Source organism: Tachypleus tridentatus, chromosome 9 (genome assembly GCF_004210375.1).
Source record: "Tachypleus tridentatus isolate NWPU-2018 chromosome 9, ASM421037v1, whole genome shotgun sequence".
Taxonomy (NCBI): domain Eukaryota; kingdom Metazoa; phylum Arthropoda; class Merostomata; order Xiphosura; family Limulidae; genus Tachypleus; species Tachypleus tridentatus.
In genome coordinates this window covers 13,809,499-13,823,925 of record NC_134833.1, presented here as the reverse complement: position 1 = coordinate 13,823,925, position 14,427 = coordinate 13,809,499, and the positions used below count along the sequence as shown (strand labels likewise).

The following is a 14,427-nucleotide window of genomic DNA, read 5'->3' as shown; positions in this document are numbered from 1 at the left end:
AAGGATTTGATCTGGAGACATTTCTACACTACTTATTAAAGGATTTGATCTGGAGACATTTCTACACTACTTATTAAAGGATTTGATCTGGAGACATTTCTACACTACTTATTAAAGGATTTGATCTGGAGACATTTCTACACTACTTATTAAAGGATTTGATCTGGAGACATTTCTACACTACTTATTAAAGGATTTACATCTGGAGACATTTCTACACTACTTATTAAAGGATTGGGTTCGGAGACATTTCTACACTACTTATTAAAGGATTTGATCTGGAGACATTTCTACACTACTTATTAAAGGATTTGATCTGGAGACATTTCTACACTACTTATTAAAGGATTTGGTCCGTAGACATTTCTACACTACTTATTAAAGGATTTGATCTGGAGACATTTCTACACTACTTATTAAAGGATTTGATCTGGAGACATTTCTACACTACTTATTAAAGGATTTGGTTCGGAGACATTTCTACACTACTTATTAAAGGATTTGATCTGGAGACATTTCTACACTACTTATTAAAGGATTTGATCTGGAGACATTTCTACACTACTTATTAAAGGATTTGGTCCGTAGACATTTCTACACTACTTATTAAAGGATTTGATCTGGAGACATTTCTACACTACTTATTAAAGGATTTGATCTGGAGACATTTCTACACTACTTATTAAAGGATTTGGGTCTGGAGACATTTCTACACTACTTATTAAAGGATTTGGTCTGGAGACATTTCTACACTACTTATTAAAGGATTTGATCTGGAGACATTTCTACACTACTTATTAAAGAATTTGATGTGGAGACATTTCTACACTACTTATTAAAGGATTTGGTCCGGAGACATTTCTACACTACTTATTAAAGGATTTGATCTGGAGACATTTCTACACTACTTATTAAAGGATTTGATCTGGAGACATTTCTACACTACTTATTAAAGGATTTGATCTGGAGACATTTCTACACTATTTATTAAAGGATTTGATCTGGAGACATTTCTACACTACTTATTAAAGGATTTGATCTGGAGACATTTCTACACTACTTATTAAAGGATTTGATCTGGAGACATTTCTACACTACTTATTAAAGGATTTGGTCCGGAGACATTTCTACACTACTTATTAAAGGATTTGGTCCGGAGACATTTCTACACTACTTATTAAAGGATTTGGTCCGGAGACATTTCTACACTACTTATTAAAGGATTTGGTTCGGAGACATTTCTACACTACTTATTAAAGGATTTGATCTGGAGACATTTCTACACTACTTATTAAAGGATTTGATCTGGAGACATTTCTACACTACTTATTAAAGGATTTGGTCCGTAGACATTTCTACACTATTTATTAAAGGATTTGATCTGGAGACATTTCTACACTACTTATTAAAGGATTTGGTCCGTAGACATTTCTACACTACTTATTAAAGGATTTGGTCCGGAGACATTTCTACACTACTTATTAAAGGATTTGGTCCGGAGACATTTCTACACTACTTATTAAAGGATTTGGTCCGGAGACATTTCTACACTACTTATTAAAGGATTTGGTCCGGAGACATTTCTACACTACTTATTAAAGGATTTGATCTGGAGACATTTCTACACTACTTATTAAAAGATTTGATCTGGAGACATTTCTACACTACTTATTAAAGGATTTGATCTGGAGACATTTCTACACTACTTATTAAAGGATTGGATCTGGAGACATTTCTACACTACTTATTAAAGGATTTGATCTGGAGACATTTCTACACTACTTATTAAAGGATTTGATCTGGAGACATTTCTACACTACTTATTAAAGGATTTGATCTGGAGACATTTCTACACTACTTATTAAAGGATTTGGTCCGTAGACATTTCTACACTACTTATTAAAGGATTTGATCTGGAGACATTTCTACACTACTTATTAAAGGATTTGATCTGGAGACATTTCTACACTACTTATTAAAGGATTTGATCTGGAGACATTTCTACACTACATATTAAAGGATTTGATCTGGAGACATTTCTACACTACTTATTAAAGGATTTGATCTGGAGACATTTCTACACTACTTATTAAAGGATTTGGTCCGTAGACATTTCTACACTACTTATTAAAGGATTTGATCTGGAGACATTTCTACACTACATATTAAAGGATTTGATCTGGAGACATTTCTACACTACTTATTAAAGGATTTGATCTGGAGACATTTCTACACTACTTATTAAAGGATTGGGTTCGGAGACATTTCTGCACTACTTATCAAAGGATTTGGTTCGGAGACATTTCTACACTACTTATTAAAGGATTTGATCTGGAGACATTTCTACACTACTTATTAAAGAATTTGATCTGGAGACATTTCTACACTACTTATTAAAGGAATTGGTCCGTAGACATTTCTACACTACTTATTAAAGGATTTGATCTGGAGACATTTCTACACTACTTATTAAAGGATTTGATCTGGAGACATTTCTACACTACTTATTAAAGGATTTGGTCCGTAGACATTTCTACACTACTTATTAAAGGATTTGATCTGGAGACATTTCTACACTACCTATTAAAGGATTTGATCTGGAGACATTTCTACACTACTTATTAAAGGATTTGATCTGGAGACATTTCTACACTACTTATTAAAGGATTTGGTCCGTAGACATTTCTACTCTACTTATTAAAGGATTTGATCTGGAGACATTTCTACACTACTTATTAAAGGATTTGATCTGGAGACATTTCTACACTACTTATTTAGGCAAGTTATAATTTTTAATTTGATTTACTTTAAATAAAAATTAATAATTACGAAACAAGACTTTTGTATTTGATTAATATAGAAGATGAGAAACTAATTAATGTTCACACATTTCAAAGACAATATTTCAACGATTAGAAAATGTGGAAAACTGAAATTTTTATTATACAAACTAAGATACCCATCCTTTGTTTGGGTTATGAACTTTGAAAACGTAGGATTGATGTGATGATAAATAGCAGAAAAATCCTAACTTTCACATAGTTTATTCATAACATCACACATTTTTACTGTATTCGTCACTACCTCTCCCGGTGTTTTGTATAAGTTTTAAGAACTTATTATTTGTATACTTAAAACATGGTATACACTGTGTGACGGTCAGGATGGACGGTTGGAAAAGGTAGCGGGCACAGAAAGGCGGTGGGGGTGCTTTCTCTTACCAACTTTCAATACATCTTAATGCTCTCCCAAGCTGTTTCACGTTATTAATAACATTGGCCACAGAAGTGTCTTACGGAATGAAATCGTAAGGTCACGGATCAAATTAAAAAGTGGGTATAACTCAAGAAATGGCTTTTCATATCAGTGTTATGGTGGCTGTTGTAATATCAAAATCATTTAGGTTTATGTATCATCGAAATAGCGGCAGCCATATTTCATTGCATTCCTCCATAGAGAGTGCTAACGCACTTTTTGAGATATATAAGATGTTTGTGTGTTAGAGAGTGTTAAGGCACTTTTTGAGATATATAAGATGGTTTGTGTGTTAGAGAGTGTTAAGGCACTTTTTAAGATATATAAGATGTTTGTGTGTTAAAGAGTGCCAAGGCACTTTTTAAGATATATAAGATGTTTGTGTGTTAGAGAGTGCTAAGGCACTTTTTGAGGTACATAAGATGTTTGTGTGTTAAAGAGTGCTAAGGCACTTTTTGAGATATATAAGATGTTTGTGTGTTAAAGAGTGCTAAGGCACTTTTTGAGATATATAAGATGGTAGTGTGTTAGAGAGTGTTAAAGCACTTTTTAAGATATATAAGATGTTTGTGTGTTAGAGAGTGTTAAGGCACTTTTTGAGATATATAAGATGGTTTGTGTGTTAGAGAGTGTTAAGGCACTTTTTGAGATATATAAGATGTTTTTGTGTTAGAGAGTGTTAAGGCACTTTTTGAGATATATAAGATGGTTTGTGTGTTAGAGAGTGTTAAGGCACTTTTTAAGATATATAAGATGTTTGTGTGTTAAAGAGTGCCAAGGCACTTTTAAGATATATAAGATGTTTGTGTGTTAGAGAGTGCTAAAGGCACTTTTGAGATATATAAGATGTTTGTGTGTTAAAGAGTGCTAAGGCACTTTTTGAGATATATAAGATGTTTGTGTGTTAAAGAGTGCTAAGGCACTTTTTGAGATGTATAAGATGGTAGTGTGTTAGAGAGTGCTAAGGCACTTTTTGAGATATATAAGATGTTTGTGTGTTAAAGAGTGCTAAGGCACTTTTTAAGATATATAAGATGTTTGTGTGTTAAAGAGTGCTAAGGCACTTTTTGAGATATATAAGATGGTTGTGTGTTAAAGAGTGCCAAGGCACTTTTTAAGATATATAAGATGTTTGTGTGTTAAAGAGTGCCAAGGCACTTTTTAAGATATATAAGATGTTTGTGTGTGAGAGAGTGCTAAGGCACTTTTTGAGATATATAAGATGGTAGTGTGTTAGAGAGTGTTAAGGCACTTTTTAAGATATATAAGATGTTTGTGTGTTAAAGAGTGCCAAGGCACTTTTTAAGATATATAAGATGTTTGTGTGTTAGAGAGTGCTAAGGCACTTTTTGAGATATATAAGATGTTTGTGTGTTAAAGAGTGCTAAGGCACTTTTTGAGATATATAAGATGTTTGTGTGTTAAAGAGTGCCAAGGCACTTTTTAAGATATATAAGATGTTTGTGTGTTAGAGAGTGCTAAGGCACTTTTGAGATATATAAGATGTTTGTGTGTTAAAGAGTGCTAAGGAACTTTTTGAGATATATAAGATGTTTGTGTGTTAAAGAGTGCTAAGGCACTTTTTGAGATATATAAGATGTTTGTGTGTTAAAGAATGCTAAGGCACTTTTTGAGATATATAAGATGTTTGTGTGTTAGAGAGTGCTAAGGCACTTTTTGAGATATATAAGATGTTTGTGTGTTAAAGAGTACTAAGGCACTTTTTGAGATATATAAGATGTTTGTGTGTTAAAGAGTGTTAAGGCACTTTTTGAGATATATAAGATGTTTGTGTGTTAAAGAGTGCTAAGGCACTTTTTGAGATATATAAGATGTTTGTGTGTTAAAGAGTGCTAAGGCACTTTTTGAGATATATAAGATGTTTGTGTGTTAAAGAGTGCTAAGGCACTTTTTGAGATATATAAGATGTTTGTGTGTTAAAGAGTGCTAAGGCACTTTTTGAGATATATAAGATGTTTGTGTGTTAAAGAGTGCTAAGGCACTTTTTGAGATATATAAGTTGTTTGTGTGTTAGAGAGTGTTAAGGCACTTTTTAAGATATATGAGATGTTTGTGTGTTAGAGAGTGCTAAGGCACTTTTTGAGATATATAAGATGTTTGTGTGTTATGGAATATTTAATATACATGTATGTTTTCTTATAGTAAAGCTACATTAGGTTATCTGTCTTGTTTACCGAAAGGAATCGAACACTTGGTTTTATCGTTTTAAATATGAATTCTTACCACTGCCTCACCAGAAGACAGAAAAATGTAATATATATATATTTGCGTATGGGTGAGTTTGGTGTAAGAACGTAGCGCAGTCTATAAATGTAGTTAATGTTAACTTACACCAAAGGTAATAAATTTTCAACAACATCAGTAATGGAGTGGCACAGCGGTATGTATGCCTTTTCGATACTCGTGGTGGGCAGAGCACAGATAGCCCATTGTGTAGCTTTGCGTTTAATTCCAAACAATATGTATTAGAATTAAATTGTTTTCTTCGGAAACATTTTTACATTACTTATACTAACTGTAAGTTTTAATTTGATTACTTTTGGAATGAATAATAATTACAAAATAAAACTTTGATAGTTTGTATTAAAAAGCTTTAAATAACATTTAGAGACAAACTTGAGCTATTAGAAAAATATATTTACTAATTATAATTTATGTGGCAAAAATCTAAATAAGTCTACAATAAATAATATCAGATTATGTACAAATTAAAAATGAAGCACAACATTAACAGTGATTTTTATCATGATGTTGAAATGTTGGTTTTGATATTTAAGCGAATTTAATGGCTGACAATGAATAACCTCGTTTTCACCGACATGTGTTATGAGTTACGTAGAAAATGTCAAAAATTGTACCACAATTTCAACTACTTACCAGCCTGTGTATGAGTCACCATGAGGTAAGGCTTAACAGTTAAGAATGCATTGGGGTTCTATATATATCTAGTAACCTAACTTTTTTCTTGCTTTAAAGATTTTTATGAAATAAGTCCATAAAAACTTGAACAAAAGTTATGGCCTTGTACATTACTCCACCGAGTGCTCGTCCTTGTACACTGTTTATTATAAAGTCAACTAGCGAAGATGTGAATTCAAACATTGCTGACATGAAGCGAAATAGTGGTGGCGCTCGAAATATTAAAAAAGTATTTTCTGCAGACGTTCTCTCCCATGGATTGTCTGATTTCAGTGCCATTCTAAAACGTCTTCTAAACTGCAATTCCTGTAACACATTCTTGACTCGTTCGGGATGATTAGTCATGATGGCGTCCACATCACGACTGAAAGAAAAAAAACACATAAACATTACTTAGAATCTGCTTTGAAAGTGCACATAAAAAAGAGATTTATCTAATTAATGAATGAGTTCGAATTTAGTTTCAAAACGAAAAATAATTTATATTATTTATTTTAAAATTGCACTCGTGTTTTGGAATAAGCCATCTTGAATGGAACCAATTTAGATAAAAATTACCATCGAACCCCCAATAGTACAGCGGTAAGTCTACGGATTTACAACGCTAAAATCAGAGGTTTGATTCCCGCGATGGACTCAGCAGATAGCCGGATGTGGCTTTGCTATAAGTAAACACACACATTATCAACGAAGAGACAAAAGTTCGTTATTAGTCTATTAGAAACACCGGAATGATGTTGAAATTTAATATAAGTAATAATCTGAAACAACTATTCATTTTGAAAACAAACAAACAATTATTCACCGTCTGCAGCATGTTGTAATACCTTAACATAGTTCTGACGCTGGTGCTAAGGTCCACTGTCCATCTGTATACCTTATCCACATAGCCTGTTTCCCTCTTCCTGTTATTTACAGCTGACCGTAGTCGAATGGTGCCCCACAGGGGGTTGATGCAGTTAGATACGCCATCACCTTGCCAACGGTTTTTTGTGATCCCCAGATTCTTATACATGTTGTCAATATTGCTCAGAAGGCCACCTAGCCCTACATCCCAACCTAAACAAAACGAGTTCGCAGTGAGTCATTGTGTCAGCTTCTGAAACACTGTGATTGGTAGCAGTACCTAGAAATCCAATAATTTCACTTAGACAATCACTCAGTTTTTCAAATTAAAAATTAATTTGTAGGAATATACAAATTTATCAAATACTATGTGGAAGATCTAAATACTGATCAGGTCAACTGAGTGCCAAGCAAATAAAGTGACAAATATATATAGTAATAGTAAATCCCATAAAATAGTTTTAAAACAAATAATGTGCTTTGAATATAAAATATTTTAAACTAAATAATAGAACACACTATATCAAAACAACTACTAAAATTTCTTGATAGGTGTATAAAACTATTAATTAAAAAAAGTCTTTGTTTTCTTCGTTCATATAATTTGTTCCCCCACCCCATTGTGCACCTTACCTTGGCATGTTGATGTTTATCAGAATAAAAATCTGCCTCCAGAGGGTCAGTGGTAATTTTACAGATTTACAATACTAAAACCCAGACTTCGTTTCTCATCGTCTAATTATATGCCACAATAATAACAACAACAAATAATTTCCTATCTACCTATTTTGTCAGCAAGTTGGATTGAATTCTCATTCGCTATTGTTTCTTGTACTCCTTTGAAGACGTCACTGTCACTTGTACGACCAATGGATAGAACGACATAGATTGGGGATGGATTGTCTAGAGCGACAAATATCACACGATAAAGCACATAAGCGATTAGTAATAAAAAACTTCCTTATAGTTTATTGTAATATGATTCATGTGTAACACACCTACGGACAGTTACAAATTAAAGAGTAAAAACCAAAATTTCAGTTAAGACTAAATAATATTACTTCGTGACGACAATTCGGTATTAGAACAATTAATGTATTAATTAATGTATTAAAACGTAACTTTTATTTATTTTCTCCAAGAAACTGTAAACCAAATCACCACAGTAAACGCTGAGATCATTATATAATACACAACATAGAGTTCAGCGGTTATATTTCACTAAAACATCCATTTGATAATCTTGTTAATCTCATAAGATAATAACATTTAAGTTAGGTTTAAACCCATACACTGAGTTATCAGTTCTGAGTAGTAATATAATTACCGTTTCTTGTAACGCCTAGTTTGTTTAAACATATGTGAAGTAAAATATCTAACCAAGAATGATTAATAACACTATGTAACACAAATTTTGTTTCTGGACAGTATGTGTTATTTCTTAATTGCTTATGTTGTAAAAGTACAGAAAATGGCCATTATTCTTTTCAAACTTTGCTTTTGTGACCTGGATAATGAAATTTAGAAATTAACCTATTTTCTATGTAAAAACGGGAAAATTTGCACATTTTCATTTACATAAGGTCTGAATAAAACAATATATGAATCAAAATTTACATGTATTTATACTAAAGTTATACAAAAATGAAAAAAAAAATGTTTAGAAGTGAGTGGTTTTTCGAGATTTGCAACTGTAATGTAAATCACTTTCACGTATCAACCCCCAAATACAGTCGCCCATTGTGTTTTCGTCATACGCTCTCAGATCACAAAAGCAAGTTTGAAGAGAAAAATAGGTCTTTTCCATTTACTTTGGGCATAAGCAATTGGGAAACAACATTTTCTGCCCAGGAACAAGAAAAAGTAAAATGTTTGTTACATAGTGTAATATTTATTCAAGTTATACTAGTTTAATACAGAAACAAACGAAAGACAAAGGAATAATCTTATATATCTAGTTCGTTTTATCACAAGAGTAGTTTCTAACAAAAACGACAACAACAACAAAACACACCGACTTCAGTAATTTTGAGAAATAATGTTCAAATTAAATATGTTACTTCAAGTTATTAATCGAAACGTAAAAATTACAAACATGTCTCTATGGGCGTGGGTGGACAAAATCCAAATGAAGGGTATAAATATATATGGTGAATGAATAAAGAAGTAATTTTTCTCATTTTTCCGGTGGACATGTAATCCCTGCTCCTCCATACAGACGCTCATGATAACAATACAAACTGTGAATAACCACGTGAAAAGTAATGTCAAGAAATATAACTTTATTAAATGAATTTGCTCCTTTTACACTTTATTCAAAATTATGTGACAAACAAAATTTAAAAAATATTAAGTAACAAAATTTTCTTTTGGTGTGATTTATTTGTTAATTATATAATTTGAAATCAAGTAATATTTTTCACGTATAGTAAATGACAAGAGTATTTTATTCTAGTGTTACACGTACTGAGGCTTCGTGAGTGACAACGAATATTGATTTTGGTTGATAGAATATAACTTAATTAGTAGTAAGGTTCATAGACATTGGGCCCGGCATGGCCGGGTGGGTTAAGGCTTTCGACTCGCAATCTGAGAATCCCGGGTTTGAATCCCCCTCGCATCAAACATGCTCGCCCTTTCAGCCATGAGAGTGTTATAATGTGACGATCAATCCCACTATTCGCGTATAATAAATGACAAGAGTATTTTATTGTAGTGTTACACGTACTGAGGCTTCGTGAGTAACATGGCGGTGGGTGGTGATGACTAGCTGCCTTCCCTCTAGTCTTACACTGCAAAATTAGGGTCGGCTAGCGCAGATAGCTTTGCGCGAAATCCAAACAAAGAAAACAATCTTATAAATTTCAATATCTACGGAATGTATAAGCCAATATTACTTCTTTAACATAAAGCTCTTACAATCAGTAACGTCAGATATTTGTTAAATTGATTGTGAAAAAACTGAGTTTTAACTTCTGTGTCTATAAATATATTTATAACATTTGTTTCTCATCCGAATCAGTGAAAGTGATACACACATATATGTTTGAAAAAAAAAGTTGTATGAAAAATATTGTCGAATACAAACTAGGAACAAACAAAAATACAAAAAGTTATGCGTAAAAAAGACATACATATATGAGAATATTATGCATCCAAATATCAGTACGACGAAATGATATAAAATATAATTTATTATGCTAGTGGTCGGGGAAGTGGAAATCATTAAAATGTTTATATTAAATAACTATGTTTGTAATTGAGAATACATATAATGGACTCAAAGAACTGATGAAAATATTATTTAAACAACTGAGGGGGCAAATCAAATACAATTATCATAGAAAATAATATAACGAGAAGAACAGTTTGTAACAGAAAAAAATAAGAAACGTTAAGATTAATGTTCTGTTGAAGTTAATGATTGAACTGAAAGACTTATCAGGCAGAGAAGCTGAAAACCAAAATTTTCAATAAATATATAAAAATTTGGAAACGACACGCACGTGATAAAAAGTTATGAAAGTATTGAAATAACTGTAATAATATTGCATTGTCATTTTATTATTGGGATAATATAAATATAGTATAAATATTTCTTACCTGTCTAACAGTATATTTTTACTTGTTAGTTTTTTTCAGGGACCGATGCTAAAACATTCACTTACTCTTGGTAAACACTAGGGAAGGCCTCCATCTTTATATTTCCAAGGAAGGTTTCGATCTTTCAAATAGCGGGCTGCTATTAGAACAGCCAAAGTTCAATAAACTAAAACATAGAGTTTAACATATTTTAATCTTTAACAAATACGTTTGACAAATATCAAGTTTGGTAAAACAAAAACGATCGACATTACCACTCTGCCAAATATTTTCTATCAGTTTTCTGGCAATATCATTTCCTGCTATAGTTTTCTTGTCTGCTGGGAGATTAGATACTTTAAGGTCTAAAAACAGCAGCGCCATCTTGTCCTTGTATGGTGAAGATTCTGCAAGGCAGTGTGAAATATCAATGTTTTCATTATTACTTTTTTATATTCAAATACATAAAGTATGTGTTTTGGAAAGCTGATTGTCTTAAAACTAATAATGTGGAAAAGATATATGAATGTGTGTAAGTGATTTTGTTATTTACTCAAAAATGAAACTAGTGAATGAAATTGTTTGAAACTGGACAAGAACTTTCTTAAAACTATGCAATTATGACCACGGATTTAGCATTGGCATCCTCAGGATGGATATACTGTGAAAGTTATTAGTTGTGCCTGTGTAACTGATAAAATGTTTCATGTGAAAGTGAAACGATGTTAGCCAGATCAAGTCCGGGAACAGTGGACTACACAAATGTATGCAATGGAGGAAGTAATAATTGCATTCCTTGGTTTACTACAAATGAAGTCAGAACCATGTAACATGGATATAGAAGCCACGTTATGTGTGAGCTATTTCCTGTCCAGAAAACAGGTAACATTAGTTTGGTCAGTTATCTGTCCGAGGAGGGACGAGCTCTTGGTGTTGTTTTGTAATGTGCAATTGACCATTAAGCTTTTGTTGCTTTGTTATTTTCTGGAGGTAATACTTGTTTTACTGTTGTGTTTGTCTTTGGTGTAACACTGCATGTTATGCAAAGAATATAGATTATGGTAGTGTCCTTCAATAGTAGTTCAGAAGATATTGGCCAGGTGGTTAAGGCACTCGACTCGTAATCCGAAGGTCGCGGGTTCGAATCCCACTCACACCAAACATGCTCGTCCTTTCAACTGTGGGGACGTCATAATGTGACGACCAATCACACTATTCATTGGTAAAATAGTAGCCCAAGAGTTAGCGGTGGGTGGTGTTGACTAGCTGCCTTCCCTCTAGTCTTACACTGCAAAATTAGGACGGCTAGAGCAGATAGCCCCTTCATGTAGCTTTGCGCGAAATTCAAAACAAATAAACAAACAGAATATATTTCGAGGTTATGGCCAACCTTATGTTAAATAGGTTGAACAGTCACATCAGTAATGCTAATCATTATGGGTATATTCTACATTTCCCGTTAAGTAAAAAATATAAGATTAAAACAGTACTATGCGTGACCTCAAGTGATTTTGTTGATAGAAAGGCATCTCGAGGAAAGAAAATAAGTTAATAAATTCAAAAATATAGTTAAAAGGAACCTTTTAGTATCCACTGCAAGTACAAAAAAATATGTTTTTGTCTTTGTGAATAAACAACAATCGTTTTCCTTTCTTATTAAACACCATGTCCAGTTTGTTCATTTTTAGATTAAAATTAGTCAGTATAGTTAAATCAAGTATTACTTCGCTATTTATCCTGCTGATTTTACTGTTCTTAAGTAAACATACTTAATAATTTCTGTAGAAATTAGTTTAATACACAAGAATATTACACGATTAGTTCTAATAGTAAGTGTGAAAAGCTTATGACGTTAATACAAAAATCGGTAAGCCTTACAATATAAAGGCCAATACTTCAGGTTGTACATTCTGCTCAGTTTTCTGCTCCACAGATGTTTTTGTTTTACTTTTGTCACATTAATGCTACTCAGTTTTAATACTTTTGCGGCTGAGATAGTTGGTGCGGCAAGCTTCTAAGGAGTTCTTGTTTGAAACGCTTACGAAACTTTATTAGCATATTTGGAAATGTATGAGGTCTAGGCAAGAGATTATTTTTTGTACCTACTTTCGTATGATGATGTGAAACAAAATCTATATTAGTAGTCGTTCAAAACAAAAGTGCTTCAACTATGGAACTTCACGGGAAGTATCAATAAAAATGCACCATTCTTTTACACTCCATGTCTAATATGTACAATGTTGTTTTAAACACGAAACCTGGCGTTACCTGAGGTTGTGATCTCATGAATATATTGTAAATGCTCCACTATATCCTGGAATTGATCACAGGTTCTAAAACAATCACAAGGAAATTCATGACGGGTCCAGCGTGCTGTTCCGTTTTGGAGAAACGTGACGTCTGTTTCAATCCCATTTGCTCCTTTGTCCAGGTACTTGTTGATGTCTGAAATGGTGTTAACCATATGAGCAATATTGTAGATCGGTTTCGCCTGACTCAAGACTTTTGTCACCTGTAACAAAGAAGTAAAAAGTCAAATTAAAAATGAAAATTAAACACAAAGTTGCAGTTTAGGGACGTCATAGATTTTATTTTACATAAATCTGTTAAATTAAAATTTATGGAAATTAGTAGTTTGTAAACTTTTAAAAGCAGCGTTATTTTGCGTTTTATAAAGGATATACCATTGTTTACATTAACTTAAATCAGTTTGTTTTAGCGAAAAGTTCACAGTTAGGCTCGCTGATCACCTAGCATGAAGAAACCTCAGGCTGTAGTGTTATAAGTCTGTAAACTACATCTTTCCTCAGGTGGTTAAGGCGCTCGACTCGTAATCTGAGGGTTGCGGGTTCGAATCCTCATCGCATCAAACATGATCACCCTTTCATCCGTGGGGGCGTTATAATGTTACGGCCAGTTCTACTATTCGTTGGTAAAAGGGTACCCCAAGAGTTGCTAAATTAGGGACGGCTAGCAGCGATAGCCCTCGTGAAGCTTTGCGCGAAATTCAAAAACAAACAAACACTGAGGAACAACTTAAATTGAAAATAAATATGAACTTAAATTAATTAATTTCCAGAGTGACTTGATGAATAAATACGAGCCTACGAATGTATAAACATTTATTATTGCTGCATAATTACTTAAGTTATAATTTGTCTTAATCATAATATTATGGTTAGGTGAAAACTTCTATACAATAATCTCTGATTGAATTAGACAACGATGGTAACACAAAGTTTTACCTGAATGAACAACATAAACAGCAACACGAGTTTTCGTTGACCATCTGCAGTATTTTCGGCCATTTTCAATTATCCTGTTTTGGTAAATTGATTTCAATGAATTAAAGACATGAACTAAAACTTTTACTTCACAGAATTTATTAGTTATTTTGTCGCATGTGGATTTACATTTAAAATCAATTATTATTTTTCTTTTTTTTATCATATCGGAGATTGCTAATAGAATTTCTAAGAAATAAAAAAAACAACATTACAAGGGCTACCACATTCGTTTTTTCGCTATAAATTTAAAAGTTATATTGAATTTATTTCTTATATCTATCTATATATGCATATCAAATACTAAACGTCCCCCCACTGGCAAAGTGGTATGTCTGCGGACTTAGAACGCTAAAAATCGGGTTATGATACCGGTGGTGGACAGAGCACAGATAGCCCATTCTGTAGCTTTGTGCTTAATTCATAACAGAAAAAACATCTGATCACGTTAACTTCATAACCAAGTGTTTGGAACATTTCTAGGAAAGAAATTGAAGCGTTGAAAGATTGAAATAAGTGT

The 14,427-nt window shown here is 32.7% G+C and overlaps 1 protein-coding gene across 1 annotated transcript; it reads right to left on the bottom strand.

The window, feature by feature from the left end:
- Positions 1-6,002: 6,002 nt before the first annotated feature.
- Positions 6,003-13,936, bottom strand: LOC143227001 (dermonecrotic toxin StSicTox-betaIB1i-like). Its single transcript, XM_076458549.1, has 6 exons — positions 13,869-13,936; positions 12,892-13,135; positions 10,899-11,030; positions 7,825-7,944; positions 7,023-7,278; positions 6,003-6,559 (listed from the first exon to the last, which is right to left on the bottom strand). Exons 1-6 carry the CDS (start codon positions 13,929-13,931, stop codon positions 6,247-6,249), a joined length of 1,128 nt encoding a protein of 375 aa, XP_076314664.1. The 5' UTR covers positions 13,932-13,936; the 3' UTR covers positions 6,003-6,246.
- Between the last annotated feature and the right edge of the window lie 491 nt (positions 13,937-14,427).